General features: G+C 43.5%; 1 protein-coding gene across 7 annotated transcripts in view; it reads right to left on the minus strand.

Moving 5' to 3' along the window:
• Positions 1–12,527: 12,527 nt before the first annotated feature.
• Positions 12,528–27,359, minus strand: part of LOC121614432 (partitioning defective 3 homolog) — a 220,602-nt gene continuing 205,770 nt past the window's right edge. For all 7 annotated transcript variants that reach the window (XM_041948295.1, XM_041948294.1, XM_041948296.1 and 4 more), the window contains 2 exons: positions 21,100–21,242; positions 12,528–16,372 (listed from right to left, as the gene is read on the minus strand). In XM_041948295.1, the coding sequence (XP_041804229.1) occupies positions 15,976–16,372; positions 21,100–21,242 (540 nt within the window). In that variant the 3' untranslated portion in view covers positions 12,528–15,975. The remainder of the gene's footprint in view (positions 16,373–21,099; positions 21,243–27,359) is intronic.

Raw genomic sequence — 27,359 nt, forward strand, 5'->3', positions numbered from 1 at the left:
TATGTTTGAGCCACAACTGAGTTTGATCTGATAGACTTGATGGATACTGATAGAAATGACAGCTGGATTATCTTTTTAAATTATATTTCTATACTTCCATGCTGAAAGATCATCATTTCGAAGCTGGTGAGACAACGATTAGATCTAGAAACTTCACCTGTCAGCCAAATTTTGCCTAGTTTTAACCTAGACTGTGTTTTGACCTGCAAATCTCTAAATCAGTGTGCTTCCTCACTCAAATGACGAGAGCCGTCCCAAAATAAATCATCCCGTCCTCCCATTAGGCCAACCTGCTCTTAGAGAGGTTCCATCAATCTCAATTAATCCAAACACAGTTTAAGCAACCATCAATTTCAACCAGCGGTTCTCCTCATGTTTGGTCTCAATATTTTAGCAACATGTGTTTTTTTTTTTTTTTTTTTTTGTAGAATTTGTTCTGGCTGATTCAAAACTGCACTTTGACCAAAGCTGAGAAAAGAAAATCCTATCCAGAAGTACGCTCGCTGCATAGAAGTAAAATACACAAGACTTTGCAAGACGCTGGGTGCTTGGCAGCTTTATTTATTAGGCGAGACATGAGAGAAAGGAAAGTTTAAAGGGACTACCACAGCACAGTCTGTATTTAAAACACATCTGAAGCCTGTTTCCCACAATGCACTGTGTGGAATTCCCTTCTTGGCAAATGCGAGTATCTCATAAATTCAGCATGAGAGAGAGAGAGAGTATAGAGATGGGAAATGGGATTCAAAGGAAGGAGGGAACTGCATTTTACATAAAAAAAAAGAAAATCGAGATTCACATTAAGAAGCAGATCTGAAGCTTCAGAGCCGACTTGTGGTCCCAGTACACAGACATAAAAAAGCAGCCCCACGAGACCACTTTGGTGAACTGGGTGGGCTAATTTTGTTGTCCACCACTTGGCCGAGCTGAATGCTGGCAGAGAAAGAAGACAATGTAATTAGCCATTTTACTATCATGTCGGACCAAAGGAGGCCTAATTGTCTCTGCTGACGGCACAGACAGCAGGTCAAGGGGAGAAACTGAGCACCCATTTGTTACAGTCCTCCGTTAACATGGGGTTAAACGAGGAAAAAGAATCTATCACCACCCCCGCAAAGACATCCATATGATTCACTTACATGCAAATGGTGGCGTGTTTGCAATTTAACCTTAAATGGTAATTAGAGTCTTTATGAGATCAGTGTGACGAGAGGTTTGTTTAGCACATGTAATAATAAGACGAGGGGAAAATGTCCTTTAAGGCCCGTAACCTCGGTACTACATGTGAAAGAGGATAATTTCCAACGCAATTACACAAGATGTCATGCTGATTATGTGTCTCCTCCCTGACATATGTCTGTGAAATCAAACACGGATCGGAGACGTGCACAAACAGCACACTGTGCACCGCTAACGGATGCAGATTTTCTTTACCATCACTGCTTTAATTCACTCGCCACACCCAACACGTTAACGTAAATACAAAGCAGGAACGGGCCGTCTGATCTTTGTTCCCGCCTTTGTCCGACAGCTGGCTGAAGCCACCATGTTTGATGAGGCTATAACATAAAGTGCATCAGTTAAAGCTAAATGTTTTGGGTTTTTTTTATATATATTAAATAGGATTTTAGATCCTTGTTTCTCTTTGCTCTCTCCATTTCTTTATCGGCTTTACATCTGGGATGCTCTACCTTGAACCTTGGATATCTTGATGTATTTAGAGATTCTTTAGTATTTCTCCATTATGCTATTTGGAGTGGTGAATATTTATATATGCACAGACATTTATTTGGGATGTGTCGCTAAATATGACACATGTAGCGAGATCATTCTTGATCTTTTGGAAAAGGATCCACTTACTTTCCACTTTGCCGAGCTTTCGACTGCACCCCCGCCCCTCATCAGTGAGTGGACTCTGCTCTGCTGTCATGGGCTTGGCTCAGCTGATCAGTGTTGAGGACCCCCCCCTAGGCAGAACAGAATATCTTGTTAGTGAGGGGGGAGGGTAAAGAGGGGGAGGTGCAGCATGTCCGGGGGGGCTGTACACGCCAGCAAGTGCAAAAGAAGGGATTATGAGAATCCTGCCCTGTTTTCAGACCAGGATGGACACCTCTGGACTCAGCCAGGACCACCAGAATCATCCCAGTGGACTTCATTACATGGCTGCGCTTTCAAAAAACACGCTCACGCCGTTTCATACCCGAAGATCCCTGTTGGTTTCCAAAGACAGGACACACCTGGGGAGGGAGTGATGCATCACATCACATGCAGAATGGGAGACAACTTGGACAAGAGACTGAACGAAGGCTGCAAACAGATAATATGAGCTGTCCAAACACCTGAACAAAATACGTTTTTTTCTAGCCCATATGAAAAATAAAGATTTTTTTATATGCATTTTCACTTGAGACAGTGAGCCATGTTTTCACTTTTCCTGAAAGTACATATTTTTCCAACTTTGCTCTCTTATGCATTTTGTGCCTGATCACTTCTAATCCTGGGGGACGTCTCAAGGCTGACAGTTTTTGCTTGAAGCTACAAGCAGGACTGCAGTATTTCCATCTGTGGAGGCACATGAGGACAACGCCTTTTCAATCGCATAGCCTACAGTATGCGATTGAAAAGGCTACATGGAAAAGCGTGTACGCTAGGTGGAGAATCGTTAGCCGCAGTCATGCTAGCGCCAAATCCCTTATTTAGCTTTTTGTTCCGTTCGGTCTCTGCAGGCCGAGATAAGCCGGATGTGTGGGCTGAGCGCAGGCTAACCCTCTCAGCCATTACATGCTGTGACTAGTGGCCAAATCCGGACAATGACGGAGTGGTGGGCAGGCCAGGCGTGTTTGGGGGGGGGGCAGTCTGCGAAAACACAGGAGGCTGGATGGACAAAGATGTTGAGGATAGCAGAGAAAATATGAAGACAGAAGAGTATAATCCAATCAGGTTGAGATTCTGCATAGAAATCAGGGGAATCTTATCTGAAAACATGCAGCGGGGAGCTGCAGCTCAGGCTTGTTGTCACCCTTGACTGCAAATAACACAGATTTTGCAAATTACTTTATAGCTTGAAGTAAGGCCACACTCTGGTATCATCTCTCCACCGGAGATAAGTTTGCAGATTTGCTGTGGATACTAAGGAATTGATCTGGCCGTCAACTCTGCAGCACAACATTTTTACAACAACGTGCACTTTTATTGATTGAAATCTCAGTGGCTCCACAGTAATTTTATTCAGCTCCTATCTTTCAACAGTGGCGAAAACTTTGGGCAAACTGATAAAAGCCGCTTTTCCGGAGAGATAACATGACAAGAGTCGGTCCCAACAGAGAGCTGAAGAGATACAGAGGCGAGATGTGTCTGCAAAGTTCCTGTCAGATACTGAAGTTCGGGCTGCATTTGTCTTGCATATAGAATACAAAATCATTTATACAGCCTGAAAAAGCCCCGAAACCCCCTGACCCTTTCCCCCCAACATCTTTTTAACATCTATATTCTAAACCACGTCGACGTCAATGGCAGCAGAGCGGAAGAGCTGGGCTGATTCAGGCTTTGGGGCCGAGATGGACAGGCCCTGGCCTCAGGTCACTGACTCCATGTTTTTCATTTGGAGCCCCTATCTCGACCACTCTCCAGTCTTTATTTTCCATTAGGAAGAGAAATGCCCGTGCAAGAAAAGTGGAAGCTGCCAGAGAAAGAGGGCAATACAAACACACACACACACACACACAGCGAGAGGGAAGGGAGGCGAGCAGAAACACTGAAGACAAAATGGCTTTCATTCCGCAGCAGTAGAAGGCCAGAGGTCCCTTGTTTCTTCCTCATTCGCTTCTTTCTCTTCGTTTCTAGCCTGCTTTCATCTCTGCGGCGAGGCACGCGGTCGTGCACCGCGCTTTCAAATCACATAAAAGATGTTTACACGTGCTCCACAAGTCCCTGTGATAAGCTTGTTTTGTGGAATTGTATGCAAATCTACATAAACCCAGATCACTGCAGTGAGAAGAGACACTTTCATGAGCACACACACAGACACACACACACACACACACACAGTAGGTGGCAAATGGGAAGTGGAAAAAATAATCTCTCACTCTGGTTATGAAGTACGTGTGTGTGGAATTATGTGAGTGTTTAGCTCATTTCTGTGCATGTGTTTGCTGAGCGCCGGGCCGTCGGCATGCAGAGACAGTGATGAATAAGCATTATTAAACAGGAGACACAGGCCTGGCGGTGTCATTAATCTTCATCCCTACTGGCACCATCACAGAACTCACTCCCTGTCCGCCCTCTGCTACATCTACACATCTCATTGTCAGTGACACAAAGGAAGCAGAGCCAGTTGCTTGGGTTCTGATTGGGTTCTGGTGTGGCTCCTGAACCAAAATGGACCATCTGCGGGGTCACAGGGAAGTGATTAACTTCCACTAGCATCAGATGACTGATGGGACAAAGAGAGAGGATGACACCCCTGTTCCGTGGCTCAGAATTAATCACACTTTGCTTTGGGTTGATCCACAAGTCTATTGTGGTGAATGAACTGGCTCGAAAAAGGTAATGTGAACCTGTAAGAGGAGGCTGACAGTGAGTGTCGCACTGCGGCTCCTGACATTACACTTAAAAAAAGGATAAAGACGTTCCCCGTCCGGTTGCTCCTCACCTGGAAATAAAGACTGGGATGAACAGAAGCCGGTTGGATAAAAAGAGATGAATCATCCAGCAGTCCTTTTTTTTATCAGCACCTCAAATCACCAGGTGGGAGGAGGAGAGGAAGTAATGGCATCGGTGCAAACTCAGAGAGGCACTTCGGTGGTTGCGGACTATTGTGCAGACACACACAGAAAGAAATGCTTGAATTATACAGTCACTTCCTTTAAACACATTTGCATGTGTTCTCTCTGATCAAAAATACACTCCCACACACTGTCAACACATACAGGATATTTACTGAAAGTTAAGTCTGTTTAGGTCACTTAAACGTATGTATATATTTAAAGAGGAACTGTAAATTTCTATCTATATTTGCTCACACACAGGAAAAAAAACAATCTTAATCCAAGGTAGAGCATCCAGCCCGAGCATACAAAGCAATAAAAACCCAATTTTCAACTTTTTTTCCCCACCAGTTGCTGAGCGTGATGCCTAAATGAGAGATCAATCATCAATTGCAGATGCAGATGTTTTTTTCTCATACTGTCCATTGCTGCAACACTGATTTTCTCTTTATCTGAAATGCTGCTGGGTGCTAATCAAAATTGCACAATGTTGCCAAGCAAATGAATTCCTGCAGTTTGACCATTTCTTTTTCACATGCAGCTGTATCGTTACTTTCATATCATGTAATTCAAGTCAATGTACGTACAGCAGCGACATACGCACAAATGTTTGCGAGAATACAGGAGTAGAACGGTCTTTAGCTAACAAGAGCTAAGATAGCGCTGCAGTATAACCACAAAACAAAATTAGCCAGACCAAACCTATTACTCTCATTATTTAGTTGGCTTCAAATAATTGTAACATTTCTCTGGAGTGTCCCTCAATATTACAAAATTAGTCCAATATCGTCAACATTCGTGAGAACAGCTACATTAGCTAACACTAGTTGAGCTAGCCCTGCAGTATAAACAAACTAAAATTACTTACTTACTTGACCAATTTCTATCTGACACATAAACCTAGCAACCAGAGTGGCCAATAACAGTCTGAGTTGAATATAATGGTAACCTTGTCTTTTTCTGTGTGAAGATTGAACCAATCACAGCCGATTTCGCTGATGCTGACACTTCAAATAGCCAATGAAATTCTGAACATGCCGATGAGTCACTTCAGTGGGTTTACAGCTCAAGCACATCAAATCAAGGATATCAGTGATAACAGCGATATTACACACAAATTGAAGAGATAAATATAGTAAATCAATGTAAAGATATATAGACAAACTATAGGTACAAATACCTTAAATATGAATACAGATGGCCAAAATTCTATTTCCATCACAACAAGCACAACATTGAGGCACACAAATGCTGAAATGTGTCTTCATTAACAAGAGCATGGACACATGTGCCATCCTGCTGCTGTAAATACTCACTAGATACCCAAATATGTATCTATCCGCTGCTTAAAGTAGTCCCAAACAAACACCTGTTTGCTAAAATGCTGCTTTACAATAAGAAAATATAGAATAACACCAGACAGCGGCAGCTGTTTGATATAATCCACAAACCCGGAAAAGCAATGAATCTTTGTTCCCCCCTCCCCGAAGTCCCAACTCACAGAGCTTATATGCATATGATCATTACCTTGAGCACCTCTACCAGATGGTCACCCACAGTGGCGCCTCCCTCCACAGGTGGTGGTACTTTCCCCTTCGTTCACCTATCTCCTCTGCCCTATGATCACACATCTGGTTCCACCGTACACCGTATACTTGTCTCTGTCTAATAAAACTGTGGCCTGGACCCTAAGGTCATTTCCTTTATTTGCCATATTTTTCTGCCTCTTTACTGGATGGGGAAAATTAGGACAGGAAACAGCGGGAGAGGTCGGATTCAATATAACCTCCGAGAGCCACGGCACAGTGGACCAAGAGGTCACCTGAGCGGCAAAAGGTGGAGGTGTCAATCAGCCACACAAGGTGTTCAACATGTGAATGAAGGACATTCTGACAAACTGAGTGTACAGATGAGCTCCTCACACCAGTGGCTGGAAGCTCTGTATTGTACAGAAACAGTTTAAACCTGCAAGTGACTGAAATAATAAAGCACAAAATAACGAATCAGTGAGAACAGATCTTTGAACTAAAACGGTTTGATCAGCCTCATGCACTCAAGCCACATGAAGGTGTAAAGACACTTTTCCTACAGGCAAAATACGTAATGCATATAAAACCTATAGTTTTAAGCGTATAAACAGTTGGATGTGCTGTATTGTCTTCTGCCACAAAGGACTCAGCTTTAACGTCTCAACATTTTCTCCACGTTGTTGCCACCAAGACAAATAACGATTAATTTGTCGTTCTTAGCGATTAAAATGATTGAGTCAAATCCAGGCAATCATCATTCAGGTGGTGTAGCTGCAAAGTTGCAATGTCATCCATTCCGCAAAGCCCGAACAAACAGCATCATTATGAAGCAAATGCATTTGCAAAATGCATTTAGGAATCATTAAACATCGAGTTGGACTGGACTCGCCAGTGCTGCATTGTGCATTTACAGCAGTTCTGATCTCAGCGGGTTTGACAAATGTGCCTCAATGTTAAATTCCAGAAAAAAAAAAACAAAAAAAAAAACGTGAAAGTGCATTGACACCAAATCTGACTTGAATATGAAACGCTCACCTCCTGTGGGCCTGAAAAACGTTTCTTCATTCGCAGAGAACAGCAGCTGTGCAGAGTTCGCAGAAGCAGGCTTCATGTGCTTGCATGTGCAGGAGCAGCAGAGAGCACATGTCTGAACTTGAGTGTCTTGATTGAATGATTGGGACAACAGGTGTATCCGTCCAAGAGCACATCCCCCAATCACACAAACTAAAAAGTGAAAGAAACCAGTTGTTTTAATCCTGGTGGTGTCATTTCAAAGATGCACCAGGACTAAACCGGCATTACCCAGATGTGCAAAAAATTAAGACGCGTAAACATCCAGCCTTTGGCTCATGTGCAGCATACTTTCCAAAGGAGCTGTGCTTTTTTTAAGTAATGATCGGCAACGTTTTCATGGCTGCTCTGCTACTCGCCGTGAACAAATGACAGAATAATCTTCAGTTCATGAAAGACTTTTCTGTACATTTGCCATTAAAAACACCAAACATAGAAGTCTGAAAAACCTGCTCACACCAGAAATGCAAAGGAAGTAATGTCGTCCTCAGCACTGATCAGAGATCTGCCCTCATATGAGCTAAGTGCTTGTAATTCTTAGCAGCTCTGTGTTAGCTCAGTGCAGCCCCACACCTTTGAACAACTAGAGCCGTAGCCGCACTACAGCTGACGGCATATCTGGCTCATATATATGTCATTCCTCTCAGATCAGAGTTCTTTGCAGGATACCGCTGAGATGAAGCACTCGGCCTCTTGTAGGCCGACTGGGGAACCTGCCAGCTTCAGACAGTTCAGCGTCCGGATACAGGAGGCATCAAATCCAGGAAGGCGGTTTCACGGCTAAGTGGGGCTAAGCAGATGAGAGCAGGGCGTGTTGGAGTCATTTCATGCAGCATTTGACAGAGGCAGGTTGGACTGAATCCTGCCGGAGTCAATGCTTGTAGGATTTGAGGCTCCTGGATGTTGTTTTTCCCGTTCTGTGCCGGTAATGCTATGCGCTCGGTGGAGGTCTGCGTCTGTTTGCTGATTCAAGGAGTTTATCTCTATTATGTTTCTTTTGGCCCTGGTTGAGTTTTTCTGTGTCGAAGACAGTGTTGCGTTATGTTTATTATTTTAGGTTTTGCCAACTTTTTGACAACTGTTAACTTTTCTCTGTCCTGTTTGTATCTTTGAGACAAATCTATTTCCTGTCCGTCATGTTTTCACTTTAGCTTTATGCTCTCATTGCCCCCATAAATTTATGTTCAGAAGAAAATAAAAGTCATACCTCCTCCAGTGAAGTGCTCTGGAATATTTGAAGCTTTGAGGAAATGAAAACTGCTATCCTTACTGTGCAGATGTATATCTTTCTTGCATAATGATCATCAGGAGAGCTTGGCTTCATGACGGGAAACAGCTAAAACGTGCTTTTTTGGAGGCAAAGGTACACAGCTAATGGATTGTGACGTACTTTCACTTGAGCTGATAAATGTTCAGCAGTTTGTCTTGGAGACATGTTGACACGGGGTGCAACGGCAGGATCTCGTCTCAGCACAATAACACATGCCTCTGCTATTTCAGAGAAGTCACTGCGAATGGCTGGTTGCCTTGGATTTACAGGGGCTGCAGAGATCCTGAACCTGCACAAGACTCATGGGCAAATGTTTGCCAACATGCATGCATGAGATTGTTGAGTCTGTGTGGTTTTTAAGGTCAAAACCTACATGATGCTGCAGTAAAAATAAGCTCCGTCCAGATGTTCTACAAGCCGGAAGGAGGTTAAACGTAGAGAACTTCCTCAGTTAGTTTCCTTTGCCTCCCATCTTGATTTACGTTCCCAGGTCTTCCCCTGCTTTTTGAAACTTCTCCAGCTTCCTCCCCAAATTCCAGAGGGATGGTGTCATCATGTGAACCCTCCATCCTCCAACAACAAAAAAAAGCACATTAAGTGAGCAGAAACAGGTGTCACCTCTGAACAGGCGTTTATCCGACCTCTCGGTAAGCTCAACGGCTAAACCGCCCACCGTGCGAGGTGAGCGTGACATTAAACAAAATAATAGGCTGTGTTAATGGTGACACGGTGCACGGATGTCAGCGGTGGCTGTAAAATAAAAGGTTTAGCAGCCTCTAGTTGTGGCTCGCTGTTGACAGAAAGGGCTGCGGTTGAAATGATCCGTGACTTTGCTCCGGGGGTGATGTGGAGCGCATTAAAATGTTGCAGCGCTGCTAAAGGAGAGAATAATACAGAAGGCAAAGTTTACTGGCCTCGAGAGCAGGATGCTGCTCGTCCTGCTGTACGTGTGTCACTGTGTTGTTCTGCAAGTTGTTGAGATGCATCCGAGAAACCTGGTGCAAGACTGTTTACTGCAAAATGCGTCTTAGGTTACGGTTAATTTCAACACCACAAAATTCACATGCTAGGAAGTAATTGAATTAAAATTATATGCATGTAAAACTCAAAGTGAGACATAGCAAAAAGATCATTCAATTTTCCACACCAACATTACAGCTGGCCAATCAGAGGTCCTGATGCCTGAATTTAATTTATACATGTCACAACTTTCAATTAAGGAAATGAAAACTATGAAAGGCAGGAAAACAAATTAATTGTGAGATAACAGTTGATAGGCGAACGGAGATAATCGGTAAATTTAGAAGAATTAAAAGCTAGTTTTGCAATTACTTTCTGAAATTAAATGTTTACATAATCATTTAAAGGCAGAAAAAGAGATTAAAATGAATAACTGGCAATCAGTCAGTCTAGATTACCTTCTTTTAATGAATGTGTTTATTAATTGATTGTACTTTCACAGTGTTAAAAGTGGCACATTTTGGACTCCACGCACGCAGGCTTCATAAAGATGCTGCTGCTTATATTTAGTTGTGTTGAAGACTTTTGAACACAGCGCCCACACTTACGTCGTCTATTTATAATTTTTCACAGGCATTATGTGTCATGAGCACGATGCTGCAACGAAAGGTTAATTCTTGCACTGGAGGGCTGCCATTCACATCTTTCACGGATGTTTGTTGGATCTCATTACGCAGCTTTTGGCAAAGAACTGAACCAGACGAAGGTGACACGAGGAGGATCACCTGTTATTGGTAAGAGATCAGAGTTTTCTCTCCAAAAACAGATTATCTATGAGTCTTTCAGCAAGGTAATACAACTTAAAGTACTCAGGTGGAACCCTTAATCACAAACAGTAGAAGATTGCTTTTGTGTAACTCGGATGGAGCCAAGAGAAACTTCTCCTTAATTAAAGCAACTTCTGCATCATCTACACATGGTACACACTGAGTATTTCATGGATCATTACACTGAACAAGAAAACAAGCTCTGGCCATTCATAACATGCAGTAGGAACACTGACTACGTTTACATGCACACTCATATTCTGAATTTTACACAAATGGTGTAAACAGCATATACCTTGTTCTGAATGGAGCGTTTTCCAATTCAGACACGTGGGATTCTGCATGTGCGTTGCCTAGCGAGCAGTTTGCAAGGCTGGGGTGGAGGTGCATGCACAAAAGAAAAGCCCACATTTCACATTTAAGACATTCTGAAAAACTGGGATGTCAACAGGTGTTTGGATATGTGCAAATATCACAACGCCGACCTTTCCAAGAAGGTGGTTGACCGAATGAGCGAGGGAGGCTGCGTTCATTAAGCGGCAGCTGCATGTAAAGGGGAATATTAGTGGAATATTAATTTTGGAATATTAATCAGTCAACAGCTTGGCAGGAATGTTGTCTTTCTCAGAATGAGGAGATATTTTGTGCATGTGAATGCAGTCACTGTTTTGCAGGTATGATGTTCAGCATGTTCACCATCTTAGTGTGTTAGCATGCAAACATTTGCGAATTAGCACTAAACACAAAGAACAGCTGGGGCTGATGGGAGTGTCATTAGTTCTGCAGGTATTTGTTCATAAAACAGCATATTGCACAAATAACAAATATGAGCCAATAATGGCGCTAGATGAAAAGTCTGTGGATCAACAAAGTAATCAGGAAACATCCTCTGGTATCATTGTTTGTGTGTTGTTGTATGTACCAGAACAAAAAGGCCCTCGTCAGACCTCATCTACTCCACCGTGAAACTGTTGCAGTTAAATATCAAAAATCCAACCTTGAAACACCGTCATCACAATCACTGAATCAACTTTTTAATGGCAGCGGTTTCTTCCTTTTCCTGTTCATGTTAACAGGACAGCTTACAGAGTTAATGGAAATAAGTTCTTGATTATTTTTATCAAGACCTGTCGCCTCTCAGGTGTTATAGTAGGAAACATATAACTTTAAGACCTGTTTGTTCCTCACACTCTAATGTGACTGGCCTCACCTGTACTGCAGTAAACCCAAGAAGCACTGTGTGTTTGTGTGTGTGTGTGTGTCACATTTCAGCAGTATTTGAATACCAGTGTGGAGGAGAGGAGTGAGACAGCTGAGACGGCATCCTGTGTTCTTGTAAATCTGCGCTTGTGAGTGCCAAATGTCCTCACTAATGCAAACCTCGGTGTGTGAGTGTGTGTGTGTGTGTGTGTTTCCTCAGTGCACCTTCAAGGAAATGCACTGAAAGTTATTGACCATCTATGGTTCAAAATTTCAAAGAGCCAAATTTTCAAAAGAGTGAAAATGAAATCCCTCCTGTAGGCTGAGTCTGACCACGATGACAGAATGAATGTCATTCACACACACCATGAAGTCCATAAAAAACAGACTGCCGTGAAGGATAAAAGCACAGGATGAGGCAAAGGGATTTCTCAGCTTCCACCTCTTCTTCCTCTGTTCTCAAATCTCAGTTTCTTCCGACACATACGGCTGGTTGGCTTAAGTAGCATTAGCGGTATTTGGTCAGGACGTCACCTTTGACCTTCAGAGCAAAAACAGTAGCAGGGAGCTGCTCGACAGCTCCCCTGTGAGGGACAGTGGGACCAACTTAATAACAGGAAACACAACAGCATTAGGGAGATTACCTCAGTGTGTTCGACAGACCGGTTTCGTTGCAGAGATGCCAAATGTTGGTTTCAGTTGCTGTGAGATTTCCCCACAGGAGCTAATGATGTCTCACGTCGTACGTGGTCTTCTTCTCTGACGGCCTCAGAAGAAGACATCAGCAAGCAGACCTGACAGATTTGACATTTGACAGCAGAAAAAGTCCCTCCTGCTTGATCCCGGTTCAAAGCCGCGATCGAGGAAAGACGAGGCAGGACAGGCAGAGAGGCAGGCGAGGTCGTACACCGGATGAAACAGCCTTCCGTTTTATTCTAAATTTGATATGTACAGGAAAAGTGGCCGTATACATTTCTTAATATATCATGTAAAAGTTTTCTGGAAAAAAACAACAACAACAAAAACAAAACAATTGCACATCAGCTTCCATTTCTTTTTATACTTTAAAACACGTCATGGTACAGCATGGTTGAAGGCAACGTCAAAACAGGATACAAATACACTGATAACCGCTCGTGAGTGTTGGCTCTTGTAAATAAACTTTTAAAAAAGGGTCAGGAAGGAGTACCCCGAATATGACACATTTTAATACGATAAAAACGTTCCAAAAACACACCGCGGATTGTGTGCTGTGGTGTCGCTGGCAAACAAATCGCATCGTTTCCCTATTTGTGTAAAATATCACGACGTCATCTCAGGCACTTATCGATATGAGATCCTGCACGCAGACAGCTGAACGGCGACGTCCGCGACAGGTCAGATACGTCCTTCTAAATGTGCAGACGCACGAGTGTTCACAGCAGGAAGTGCTGGCCGCTACAACCAGACACCTTTTACTAAAAACAACCATTCAGAGCTCCATTGTTGTGTGGATTCAACAACACACTGGCAAGCGTAGTGTGTTTGTGCTGCTGCACCCAACGTACATACATAATGCAGACGGGACATTTTAGTTAGCTTAAATCAGAGCAGTATTGTGAACTTTCCTCAGGTTAAAATACAGGTTTACACACTGGAATAATGCCATTGAAAAGTCCCGTTTTCTTCATCTTCTTATTATTTCAGTTCCTTGTTTATTGCCTCTACTAAGCCTGAATCTTTCCCAGCAAGCGTCTTCATTAACCAGCGGGAGATAATGTATGTCATGCAGCTTCACTCTGCATATGGAGGATGTGTAGGAGTGAAGGGCAATTACGTACCGCCTGTTTGTTTTCCACAGCTTGATCATAGCAACTTTTTTTTTTTTTTGTACTTCCCTTTTGTTTAAAGTTCGACCCCAGCTCGATCTCATTTGTTCACTCGCTGGCAGAGACAATCACGTCGCAAACATTAGCGATGTCAAAGAAGGGTGGGTTCAGACTGAGAGGATCGGTTGCCTCCTACTGCAATAATTATATTAGTGGGCTGGTGGGCTGTGGCAGCGATTTAAGCATGTGTCATCAACGTCCAAGGTCTTCTCTCAGACCTACAACTCCAGCAGCTGGTTCCACTGATTGCTTCCTCCTCTCTGGGTGAAAAAAATGCTAATCAGCGGCTGCAGAGTTTGATTGGAATGAAAATACTCTCAGGTCATAATGGAACAAGCCACTGGGCTAGACTGATTCCCAATCAAAACGCCACTGGTTTACAGAGTCTGACCCAACCAAATGACAAAAACCTTCTTTGTCAGCAGCGATCTCCTACAGTAGATACAGTATTTAGATATTTTTTTTGTATTTGCATCTAGTTTTGGTTTAAATTTGTTCAGGTTTTGGAGATTTCCCTAAGCCACCCTACTACACTGGCAGTAAATGCAATTTCATTTGTGGTCCTCACAGCATTGAAAAAAAATGAATTTAAAAGCAATCTCATCTCTCACCAAAAACTGTGTCCTGCTTAAGGCCCAGTCACACCAGCATTCAACACATCAGCAAATTAAATTTTAATGGAATGAGCCACGATTTGCTGGCAGGGGCAAAGCAAAACTGCATGAGACCCTTTCATCAAACTTCACGTTTGGCCCACGGATTCTCGCTTTTGTCCGACAGCGACCTGCCTTGACAGCGCCGCCCTTTGAGGAGACGTGAAGCCACGGAGGCGAGAATGGAGGAAGCTAACAGAGCTAACAGAGCTAACTAGCCGAGTTACACCATCTGCTCATTTAGAGTATAAACTGCTCCATAAAAGAGGCATTAAGACTGGAGTAGATGGTAAACGTTAGCCCGTTCTGGCAGGCTAGCCAGGCCTCTGTGTATGTCACCAATTTTCTTGCACTGCTTATTTTGTTCTGCTTTCTGGTCTAACCGGGCCTTCACTGGTCACACTATGAAAAGTTGCCATTTAAAGTATTTCTTTGGAAGAGAGCAGTTCAAAAAAGCAGTTTCCAAAAATTCTGGAGTGTCAGCTTAAAAAGGTAAAAATAGAGAAAGCAATTACGGCAAATTGAAAGTAATTAACTCTTGACGACAATTTTTCCTTTTGTTAAAAATGGGAGAAAAGCTCCAGTTAATCTCTCACTGGGAGGCTCATTGTCTCTCTAACCATCTTTATTCTGGCTGCTTTTTTTTCTTTTATTCCTCTCTCTATGTCAGAAGCCGGGCCCTCTGTCGGTGCCTTTGGTGGCAGCGTTATTTGGCTCTGGCAGGCAGCAGGTGGCTTGTGATGAAAAATTCAGTGCAGAGCCTGACTCGGGAGACGAGGAGGAGGAGGAGGAGGAGGAGGAGGGTGGTAGTGGGTAGCAGGAGGAAGAGTAAGAGGAAGGGGAGGGGTGAGATGAGAGGAAGGTGGGAGATGAGCGAGGAGGAGAGGAGGACAAAGGTGGGGGTGTTGAGGTAGAAGAATTAAAGGTAATGAACAGGCGACGAGAACAACGAGAGGAGGATGGAAGCCAGAGCTCCAGACAGACAGGCAAGCGGGCCGGGGAAACAAGCCCAGAGCAGTGCAGGGGGGCCAGGCAGAGGATCAGAGCTGTCTACCCTCTCTGCCTGGGTCTCCTCCACGGAGATAACACACGATATGAATCATTTATGAGGGGTGCTTTTTTTTATTAATAACACACACACACTGCGCCCTTCGTCTTTCATACACTTTGCCTTGTTTTTGCGGCTCCCCGGGGAGGACTCAAGTGAGAGAGCTCGATTGCTGAGGAGAAAACGTTGGAAGGAGAGGAAAAAAAAGGATGCTGAGGAACGCCGGCAGCATCGGTCGGGGTCGGGTGTTAACTGTAGTGAAGCGGTTCGTGACCGATGGGGAGAGTCGTCCGCGGGACGCTTTGTAAATCCGCGTCGCACACGGCCGATGGCGAAACGTGTACCTTGTCACATGCCCACACACAAACCCACACACAGAATCTGACGCCTCCCCGCGGGCTCAAGAGAACGCCCACTCGCTCGCCTGTCTGCCCATTTGATTGTCAGTACGTGACGGTGCCAGATCTCGATGAATCAGAGTCCTGGACGACTGTGGTGTTCGTGAATGTGGAGAAGGCACTGAGCATCTCATGTCTGTAGGAGGGACTGACTACTGGTATAGGTCATCAGCACAGCGAGGGACTGAACACAAACACCCACATACTGAGTATACAGCACAACTGTTTACCTCTAAGATCATCGCTAAGCTAGAAGACCCTTAGGTTGTCCCTTTGTCAAGATTTGTAGCGTCCACTTTTTGCGGTTTCTTGAAGGTAACCCCCCTTCAGCTCCTGATCCACAAGTTCTCTGATGAGCTCTTCATCCATCAGTCAACAATACTCCTCAGGAATAAAAAAGTCTTCCTTTCTCTGACCCCAATCTATTAAGCCTCGCTAACTGCGAAGGCGACGGTGGCACATCTTGGCGATACGGACCCTTGGGGGATGCTGGGTCCTTCAGGTGCGCTGTTGAGTACCCCTCATAGCTGCTGTTACCGGTGCTCTCCTGCATTAACTTCCCTTTGGCTTCTTGCTCTCGGCGCCTCTGCTCTTGCCTCAGGAGCTCCTGGGCCTCCAGAAGGACTCGGGCGTTGACGCCGCCGCCGCCCGGGTAGCCGTTCCTGGAGCCCTGGTAGCTGGAGTACCTGGGGTTGTCCTTTGCTGTCTGGAAGCCCTCTCCAGGTGGGTACGCCTTATCCCACGAGTCCTGGGAGATGGAGCTGGGGTTCTTCCTGGGCTGCCTGGTGAGGAGAGAGGACACAGCAGAGGAAAACATGAGATGTGCTTTGACATTTGTTTACATATGATTCCTTAAATATAAACCTAAATGACACATCCATGACTTTTCTTGTCACGCAACTTCTGATTGATTTCTCCTGTATGTCTGCAGGTTTTCAACAGACATTAAATTTCTATATATCTAAATGAATATGTCAGTGTTGTCGAGATTGAGAGATAAGGTCAATTTCCATAGGTTTTGTCATTTCTCATCCTCTTTTTATTCCCCTTTAGGATGAATTTGTACTGAGTTTTGGCACTACACTTGAGTTAGCTGAAGAAAACAGAAAGCCTAGTGTTGCTATGGAAGCCAGGCTACACCTCAGTCCTGTTTTATTCACAAATATTTGTTTACATTACATTCACAAATCTGCAACTGGAGAGTCAAGCTGCATTAGCTTCCTGTTTGCACTTCAGATGACCGATTGGTGACATGTGGAAAGGCAATTTAAGCAGTTTAAAACAATCACACATGTGTCAATAAATGCTCTCTGTCCTTCTTTCTCAAACACAAGCGCTTTATTTCTCCACGACGCACAGCTTGAACCCTCGCAGCCACCGACTGTGACTTGGTCTGGTGGGAAAAACATCACCAGCACCAAAAATATTTGCCCACAACACATTACCTTTCTGGATGTTTGCTGAAAAATTACTGTACTGTCAAGACATCACATTCAATGAAAATGTGGCACCATCACGAGCTGCCTCTGGGCAAGTACCAGCCCACGGTAACAACATACAGGGAGCCCTAACCTTGTCAACGCCCCCTTCCAGCCCATTAGGCCTATTTTGAGACAGACAGAAACAACCATTGGATCTGACAGACAGTAACAGCAGACCTTTCACAAAATGAGGCGACCATCTTGTCCGCGATGGATTTGCCCAGGCTGTTATTTGACACCTGACACAAGTGTCTTAAAGGCACGGTTAGTTGTCATGCTATTGGAGGGTTGCCTCGCCCTTTACCAGAAACGTGGGGGGAGAAGAAAAAATCCAGATGTGTGACATCACCTCTCATTTCTGCTTGGCTAGCCTCTTTGTGGCAGCCCTTCCTTTTTGTGTGTGTGTGTGTGTGTGTGTGTGTGGGAGCCCATATGATATGCATGAGCGTCCCAAACCCTGCAGCTCCACCCATTTATCTCGAGGGCAAGGCCCAACCAGAGCAGAGCGAGAAGAAGAAGAAGAAGAAGACACACAAATACATCAATGGGCTTTTGACTCTGAGCCACGTATAATTAGCGGGTTTATCAGCCAGCTGTGAAGAAATCATATTATTCCTGTGTTTGGATTTGAGTGGGAAGGGGAGGAGGAAAAAAAAATCCTTAATGAGAATAGAAAAGACCTTTGTTTTTATTCAACAGAGATTGAATGCAATTGGGAAGGGATACGCTGCTCGATCAGTGAGATAGGAGAATATAGCCCAGGTTTATTCTTGCACACGGTTGAGTGATTCCAATTTTCAGAGACAGGCGTCCCCGGCATCTGATTTCATTTCATATGTTGACAAAGAGGCCAGAGCTGGTCTGCCTCCCCTGCTGAGAAATGCAAACCAGATCGCTCGCTCTGTCTGATGCCGTGCCAAGGGGGAGCACGTACATGTGTGGTAAATACAGAAAGATGTATGCTGTTCTGTATTCCCTGCATGCACACGGCGAAGCATGACAGGTGATATAAAAAGAAAGGTGACAGGGTGAGACTGAGAGAAAAAAACTGTGTGAGAGGCTGTAGTGCAGGGCAGATAGACATGTGGTCGTGACACACATGCATGCATGCATGCAGACACACATTGGTGAGAGCGAATGCCTGCTGCAGCTGTTGCAGCCAGCCTCTGCTCTCCCATAATGGCATTACTTTGGCTCTGAGATCAATGGCGCTCGCCGGTGATGAATATGAGGGCCCTTCATCCGCCGTCACTGTTTCAAATGGCAGCGGTTTATTTTCACTCACAGCTCTTGTTTAGGAAAGGGTCTCGCCCAGAGGGGAACTGACCTTTATCTAAAATGAAAGCTGTTTTTTAAGGAATGCTACCGCCATTAATCACGTCGCCATTCACAATCCAGCCATGCTCACATGAAGAATTTTGCCCTCCGTGATCGACACGGGCCCATACGAATCCCATCAAGGCTGTGATCTCCTAAACGCCATATTTGCTCTGTCTCAGCCTCTGACTTCACACGATGGTATGCGCTAACTCAAACAATAGTTAAGTGTTCTCAAGATACTACAGCAGGGTTTATCCAAACAGAACAGTTTCTTAATGGAATTAGTGGAAAAGCGAAGTGACGCGGCCACAGGATGTTGCCTCTGGCCGCTGGAGCGAGACGGCAGTTCATTAATCTTTCAGCAAAGCTGCCTGCAATATTTATCAAGGAAGGGATTTATGTCGATAACAGTGGATTAGGGTACGATGGTGAAGTAATAGAAGATAATGTATTTAATGTTGTATATGTATGGTAAGTGCAAGCTGATGATCGCGCCAGGACAGGTGTGCTTGGGTTGACCTTGCACGGTGTTTAAGGGTCTGAGTGAGTAATTACAGACGGCTTTATAATAACTCCCGGACAGTTTGTCCCTGAACTGACTCAAGAATCAAATTCATTCACATAAGCGTAAGCACATGTATTCTTTACAGTTTTACTGAATTGAATATATTTTCATACTTTTCCAGGCAGCCATTGGTTTCCATTCATTTCTGTCCAATGTAAAATTCTATTAGCAGAACCTTGAAACTTGAGCAGCTCCATCTATCGCAGTGAGAATCAAGTCTAACATTACTATTTTTCAGGGTTACTTTATCGCTGCATGATAAAAGTTTAATTGCAGATTGATTTAAATGGTTGCACTTTGTTATGGTTTGGTAATTATTTCTAAAGACAGGATTCCTGCTGTGACATAACTCAAGCCAATTTCAAGAGTCTGCGAATGGAATTTCATACAGTGTTGTATATAAATGAATGGAAACCAATGGATGATGCCTAGAACAGTTAAAAAAAACATGCAAATTTCTATAAAACATGGTTTAAAGATAGAAGCATATTGATGGCACACTGACCCTGAGGAAAACCAGAGAGCCTTTTTTTTTCCAGACGAATGCTTCCAACCTTGTGGTTTGCTGTTAATATCAACTCTCAGGCTCACATGCACAAGGTTCTTAAACTTTACATAACCTACTACGTAGAAACGGGGACCTGACGATACCTGGTTTTGCATGTTGTCCAGACTGTAAAGCCCTTTGAGGAAAATTTCTGCTTTTGGGTTTTGTAGATAGACTTGGTCCTGAACCCGACGTTACTCATAATGCAGTGTCATGATGAGTAATCATCTGTGATACTATTCATATCCATTTAAAAATTCTAAAAATGTTGAGATGGAATGTTTTTGCATAATAAAGAATTTCAAAATGTTATTTCTTTATCAACTAATTTCATGCCACAGAAAGCACAGTTTCGTCTGTTTGTTGACTTTCAACGTACACATGAAATGTTGACTCTGAAGGTAAAGATTCAACTTTCCCTCTCTTAACCCATAACTGTCTAAGCAATCCTGTATTGATTTTTATAATTAAGAAAAATGTCCACATGTCTCCAATATGTCACTTCCTACACCCGCTACCACTCACCACACACAAACACCACACACACACAGGCTAGCACTTCCTGGAACAACAGGCAGTCATAGCATGCAGATCAAAGGGAATTACATTAAGGGAGAGGAAAGCAATCATGTCAGATCAGTGTGAGAAGGTAACATGAACTGTCCATTCTGAGGCTGACTGTGTCTGTGTGTGTGTGTGTGTGTGTGTGTCAGGGTTTCCTTTGGATTTGGGTCGGTCCACATGTCCTTGAAGATCTTAAAGTACCGGACAAATGGGAGCAATTCCAGTCAAATAGTTTCTGTGTTTACTGAGCTTAAAAATAATTGACATGCAGGAAATGTAAAGAATGACATCATGGTTTCGGATGATGCTTTTTGAGGTTTGCTTATTTGTTCATGTCTGATCTCTCTCACTCATTGTTATGGTGGTTTGGCAAGTTAGAGCATTAAATCAGAGTGTGCTTCAGCAGGGTGAAGCAACAATGAAGAAAACAGAACGGTTGTTTTGTTCAACACATAAAAACATGAAGATTTATTTGTAAATTCAAGGATATTAGGAAGTTTAATTTTATCCCAGTTCAAAATGAAAACTGTATGGAATCATTTGGACATGCCTGGTGTAAATAGACTTATGTCCCTACAACGTGCCTAAAATATGGCCACGCACACTTGTATTTCCATCACTTGTGGGGAAACTTTACAGATTTACATGCGTTTCCTTGAGAGTCTTCACCCGAAAATTTGATGATTTTCATTACAGGGACTTATCTTTTGTCCCCATAAGGCAGGTGAGTCCCCACAATGTGACTGTGTAATCAGGTCCCCACAGTGTGAGTAAAACATGAACAAACACACGTACACACACAAAGCACCTGTTGAGGTTCATTATGACACATTACATTGAATTAGACATCTAAAACAGACACAAACACACTTTGAGCCTCCGGGACACGTTTCATAGCAGCAGGAACACGAGAAGATTCAACGTGTACTGACACACACATAATCTCGTAGCACATATTGATTGTTAGACAGAAATAAACATCAAACACAGCATCATATCAAGCCTGTCACACACACACACTCTCTCTCTTACCGTGGCAGGGAGCTGTACTGTCGCTGCGCCTGGGCGAACGAGTCTCTCTCCTCCTGTCTCTGCCTTTGCATCTGAACCTCGACCGACACGGAGTGGCGACCCGGCTGGCTGTACCCGCCCGGACCGTTGCTGCTGGTGTTAGACTAAAAACGGCAAGATAGCGGCTCGGTTAACTCCCATGTCCCAGCTGTACTCATCATCAGTTCAACTATCTCTGATTATTTGACAGTAATCCACAGTGAATTGACATGCTGTCCAATAAAATCAGTGGAAAATCGTGTGATTGGACAAATATGACGTAGCATTTACGCGGATCCAGTATTATTTTATTACCCAGTGCAGAACATTCATTTACTGCAAAGCAATGAGGAAATGTCTTGTTAAAGGGTCAATTTAGGGATGGATTACTTATATAAATGGTTCATTGTATTTTAAATTGAATTATTCAACGCTGTGAGCAACACAACACAAATTCTATTCACCTCCATTACATTAGAGTGGAGAGAAGTTTTAAAAGATGATATTTTGTTTGCGTTTGGGTGAACCGACCCTTTAAAACTGCATCACAGCCTTATTGTGGCTCTGAGAGGAACAAAACAGTCTGAAGCTTCAGTACAAGTGTTGTGGTGACGCAGCCAATGGACCAGCGTTAAGTTGCGACAGTTATTTCTGATCCGAGAGCTGCTCGTTCTCTTGCAGAGCTGATTTGGCTCCAGGACTGCTGGAAGTTTTACACTCCCAGAGTGAAATAAATACTGATGACTTTTCTGTGTTCAGTTAAACATTCATGATGTTGAACTGCCTGCAGTGCTAATGCAAGATTGATGTATGAAGCGTAAGTGTTAGAAGTGCTGACTTAAAGTCAGCGGCTTCATGTGAATTAAGCAGTTTATTTTATGTAATTAGTCGTCCACATTTCAAACATTCACTGTACACTATCTGCTGCACTTTATAATAACATTAATGACCTCTAATTAGGACCATGAGCCACATTCCATCAAACAGACCTTGAGATTCATTTTTAAATGATAAAACAAATTAAATATAAAGATTAAATGGTAAATAAAACATTTTTTTTATCATTATGGTAATTTTGACCCACTCCAGTTATGGTGATTTTCATTCTTGATTTCTACTTCAAGTGAAGGATTTTGTGGGGACCAGTCTGACCATCTGTTCATGAAAAAATGGGCTGTTTTCTGATTAACAAAAATATTTTCTTCTCTTATGAGACGTTTAATTGAGCTCAGATATCACAATTATGATGAATTCGGCATTCGGCAAAACCGGGAAATTATACATTGTATGAATAAAATATCTTAACTCTACTTGAACAAATGAAAACTTTTACAATGACATATTTCATGTTGTAGGTTTTACTCCAGGACAAAAACGTCTATTTTCCATTTTAAATGAGGATTGCAGAAAATACTAAAAAATAATAAGATATGTAAATTGATAAAGAAGAAACATCCAATTTAAATGAAAAGAAACAAATGCACACACAAGCATGAAAATCACCACCACTGGAATCAGGGTTTCCACACAGCAGCCCAATAAAACTAGCAGCAGCCGCTGACACAGGATACCTCGTAAAATCTCCCGCCGCCCCCTCCCTCCACCCCCCAGGTCCAAACCACAGACAGACACTTACCAGCAGTTAGTGGGGCAGACACACCCTGAGCTCGTCTCCTCTCAGGTCAAAATGAAGGTGAGTCACAGACAGACAGAAGGAGGGGAGGTGAGGGAGGGGCCATGCTGGAGTCTCAGAGCGGGGGTGCAGTGATGAGACGAGATGGATGTTAGTGGGTGTTAATGAAGGAGACAACACTCGACCTGCTGACAGTCCTCCCCCCAGACAGCCACAGATTAACACCTCCTGCTGGTTGTTAGGCTACAGGAGGTGTGTGCACATGTGCACAAAGACACACGTTCGTTTGCAAATATCTGCCAGTTTGCAATGATTTAATATCAGCAAATAATGATTATTTTATGATAACATATACCTGCATGCACATAAGTGCCCTGTTCATTAAAATATGCGAATGCATCTCTTATTCATCTCAGCCCCAAATGCATTCTGTACCCTTGAAACAAACCAGTTTGCACATTAATGTCTAATATCATGGATTTATACTTGTTCCCATCAGCTACACTTGAGGGCAGGACGAAAAGCTCGTTGTCATGGCAGCATCCCAGTTTGATCATGATCTGAGCTCTAGGTTCAAGGTCACTGTCGCCTCGCAGAGTTCACAGTTCAAAAGGGCGTGACGGCGCCCACTTTCATACACTCTCACCTGAAAGGCCCTCATGGTGTTGAAGTTGAGAAGTTTAAATGATGACCACTTTCTTACCTCCGGACATGTTAGCGATAGCTGCACAAAGCGAGCATGATTGACAGGTTTCAAAAAGTTGGATGCTACCTTTCAGTTCAGAAGCTGGAAAGATGTGAGATGAGGGGCCTTCTGACGCTGTGCGACAATTCGAGAAGCACTTCGTTTGAAGAATATTCACCCCTTAACCCACATCTCAAACATTATAACTTAAACCTAACTGTAGCCCAAACAGCCCATTCAAAAAGTGAGCGTGTGCACACACCCACACCCACAGAGCTTGAACTAAAGTGTCTGTCAGCAGCAGAGCACCACCTCAAGGTCCAGCCCACACTTGTACCAGAACTCCTTCCGCTCCTCCGATGTTCATTAGCGGTGTGGGTTCAATAATTGTGTGCGGATCAGTCGTAATACAAAACCAATCTAATTACTTTTATGACTGTGCAACGTATTGAGAGCCTGGCAGGAGCGCTGTGGGCATCGGTTGGTGGGAAGGCCATAAAACGATTAAGAGTGCTAAAGAGACACTCCCCTTTAAACCAAATGAAGCCGGGGCAATCATCTCTGGGATTGATTGGCTGTTTCTCGCCGCTCGGCCGACAATAACGGCGGGCTGGCGGACGACTGAGTGGGAGGGGTGAGCACCCACACAGCCCTTCTTCCACAGCTGAACTGAAAATTACCTGCAGGTAAATTACAGTCCCAATACTTTTCACATGAGAGAAAATCCCTTTAGCAGTTCGGGAGTGTTGAATATTCCTACAGTGGGAATGTCGGCTCGTTTGCCTGAACGCAGTGATCGTAGAGGCGGGGGGGGAAAGGCCCTAAAGGGATCCAGATAATAGCAGTATTAAAATGTTACTGTAAATTCAAGAGGCAATATTATGCCCTTTGTAAACCCCCACCATCAAGTGAATGAACTTCTCTTTTCCCATAGTGGTATAAATGAGTGCAATAAAGCTGGCGCGGTGCTGCTGGAGAGCGGGCATCAGTCATCCTGATGGAATTAGACCACGTTACCCACAATCCTCCTCTTCTCCCCAAACTATGGTGAAAAAGAGGAAGAGCACTTCCGTCGCAAAGAGGAGATATTACGCTGATGAAAGTCACGTGGGCCAACAGCTTGTGTTGTAAAATGGATAATTGGGTTGATCCAGCACAGAGGACAGTGCAGACTGCGGGAGGGGTTTAACAGACGCTTCACTGGAAGTGTGACCTGAACAGGTGAGCCTGAGGTCGAGTGTTCAAACCGGGCTGGAGGGTGCACAACAACATGATGAATGCTTCGATCAGCCATGTCTGATTGGCATAACATGACACTAACAGGGTCCTGCATTCAATTCCCACTGTATGAGCAACTGAGAATTCTGATTAGTGCTGCAACTCATGAATTTATCTCTGTAGTTTTTATATAAATCTATTAGCGCTTAGTCAAGAAAATGTCCAAAAATACAGAAAAATGTTTCCTGGAGTCCAAGCTGATGTCTTCACTTTTGGTTCCAGACTGTTGGTTGGACCAAAAAAGTAAAGATATTTACTTATTTACTATGACATAAAATGCTTGAATTACATCAAATGATAACGCATAGCACTGAAATGGACGTTATACTCCACAAACCTTCTTGGGATTTATCTGATCTATTTGCCTTTGCTCGCATCACACAGCCACGTTCCTGCCACATAAAAACAGCGCATGAATGTGAGCAGTATCTCATATGCAGTGCTGTCCTGGCACAGAGCGTAAGTGGGGCAGCTGCAGGTAAATTAAGAAAAAGGACACTGGCTCCTTGAGGTTCGCAGCACATCACTCAGATGAAGCAACAAAATGTAATATATGCATGGGGGAGGTAACTGAATTTCAAAGACACATTCTCCTGTTTTCCATATGGCCCACCAGTGTGGCCAGGGCACGAGTCTAATAACAGGCAATTACAACAGCAAGCCTGAGCGTGAGCTGCACTCTGACAAGTAAAGAGCTTTAAACAGACCAGCAGAGGGTTCCTCAGACTGGAACCATGGTGGAACAAGAGAGGGGTCCTGGTAGCTCTCCAGTTAAAGCAGCGGAAACTTTGTTTGAAATATAACGTATTTATCTAGAGCACCAAATAGTTGGGAGTAGATATATGAGAAATAGTTTATCAGTTTATCAAATATTCATGCATAGCTGCTTGTGCTTAAACAGATACCATGTGCGGTTTCCTCTCAGGCCAAAATGATACCAACAGGTTTCTTATCAGCACTTGTGCAGAACATTTTCAGACGTTACCTGTCAAAAGATTAAGTCGACAACCAAAGCAAACAATCCAGAGATTGATGGGTGGGTATTTCTGACATCACCTTTTCCAACTATTTCCTGCCCACTTCAGACCAGTGAGAAAAGAATGGCTCTAACTGTCAAACAATAGTATAGGACAGCACTGTAAAGAGCCCTAAAACGTTCAAAAGTTCTCTCTGGAAACCAGAGAATCTTCAACGATGAGCGTGCTCGTTATCTAATACTGAGTTTTCATGGGAAAATGAGGCTTGTGACAATAGCGAATGTGCTGCAGCTGATGTAAACAAGCATAATACTGCAGTATTGTTGAGCTCTTTAATTGAGAGCATGCTCAGTTGTTCAGAGACAAAGAGAGAGGTGACCTGCGCTCTTCTTTCCCACACTGTCCTGCTTTTGGCGTACAATACCAGCTGGAATGTGCACCAGTGCATTGAACCCATTACAACGCACGACACTGGTTGATACTGCCTAATGCGAAACAAAAGTATACATTTTTATTGGATTTATCAGCTAGAAAAGAAAGGCCAGAGCACAGACGATTTGGTTCGTGATCTCTCACTTTATCATTTCAATTATAAATCATAGGAACAAAATCTCCCATTGCACACCAAAGACTGGGCAAAGCTACAGCGGGAAATTGTAGTGTAGACACCAGCAGTAAAAAGAGTCCATACAGAAACGTACAAAAACACAGCTGTGAGTGCAAAAATGACCTCGTGTAGAGAAACAACCGACAAGGACGACTCATTTTATCTGTGGTAAAGGACGTAATTTACAACACACCTGATGTCTAGTCTGGGTCAACACACGTTCGTGCCACCTCTCACCGCCCTGTGTATTAATTTGAACAGTACTGGGTCGTGATGTGCTTCTATTAGAACAGGTTGTGATAGAATATGTGTGAAATCAACAGAAATGTGTGTTGGCCCAAGTTAGACAAGGGAAAGTGGTGAAAATGACTCTTTACTTTAGTGTGTAAAACAAGAATATAACAAACATTACACAGAGATGCTACCAATTACAAAAAAAATAGTAAAATCTCATCTTAAAGATTTAAAATTTGCTACAGCTGATTGTTCATATGATCAGAATGTGTTGCTCAAAATCATGTAAAACCAAGTACACTTCAGGAAGCAGGGAGGACTAAAATAAATACTAAAAATATGACAAGAGATTTCATCACCCTAAAAAAAGGCATTCAGATTTTGTTCGCTCATTATTACCCCTCGTTGCTTCAGAATGCACTAATGATCCCTCGTCTCAGCCACTGAAGCTTTGAATTACAAGGATGCCAGTTAAAATGTACACAAGCCCACCTTTAAACTGGGAAAAGGCACAGTTAAAACAAAGGGTTTACAACGAGACTCCCGTACACGGAAACACTGTGAAGACAAAAACAAGTCCATGAGGTGGTGGGCGGGTCCATGTGGATGACTGACAGACAGAAACAGGAACGATGGATGAGTAGAGGTTGTGATGGGTGGGTGGGGTTAGTGATGGTTGCGTCGGGATGTGCGCAAACTCTTGCATGCAGGTGGTTGAACGTTTGAGGGTGAGGGGTGTTAGCATTCGCACAGTTAGCCGGGAAGGCCCACGGAGGTTAATGGTACTCCTAAGGTGAGGACAGGGTGGTACCATCGGTCTTGTTCATG

Source organism: Chelmon rostratus, chromosome 12, assembly GCF_017976325.1.
Source record: "Chelmon rostratus isolate fCheRos1 chromosome 12, fCheRos1.pri, whole genome shotgun sequence".
Classification (NCBI taxonomy): domain Eukaryota; kingdom Metazoa; phylum Chordata; class Actinopteri; order Chaetodontiformes; family Chaetodontidae; genus Chelmon; species Chelmon rostratus.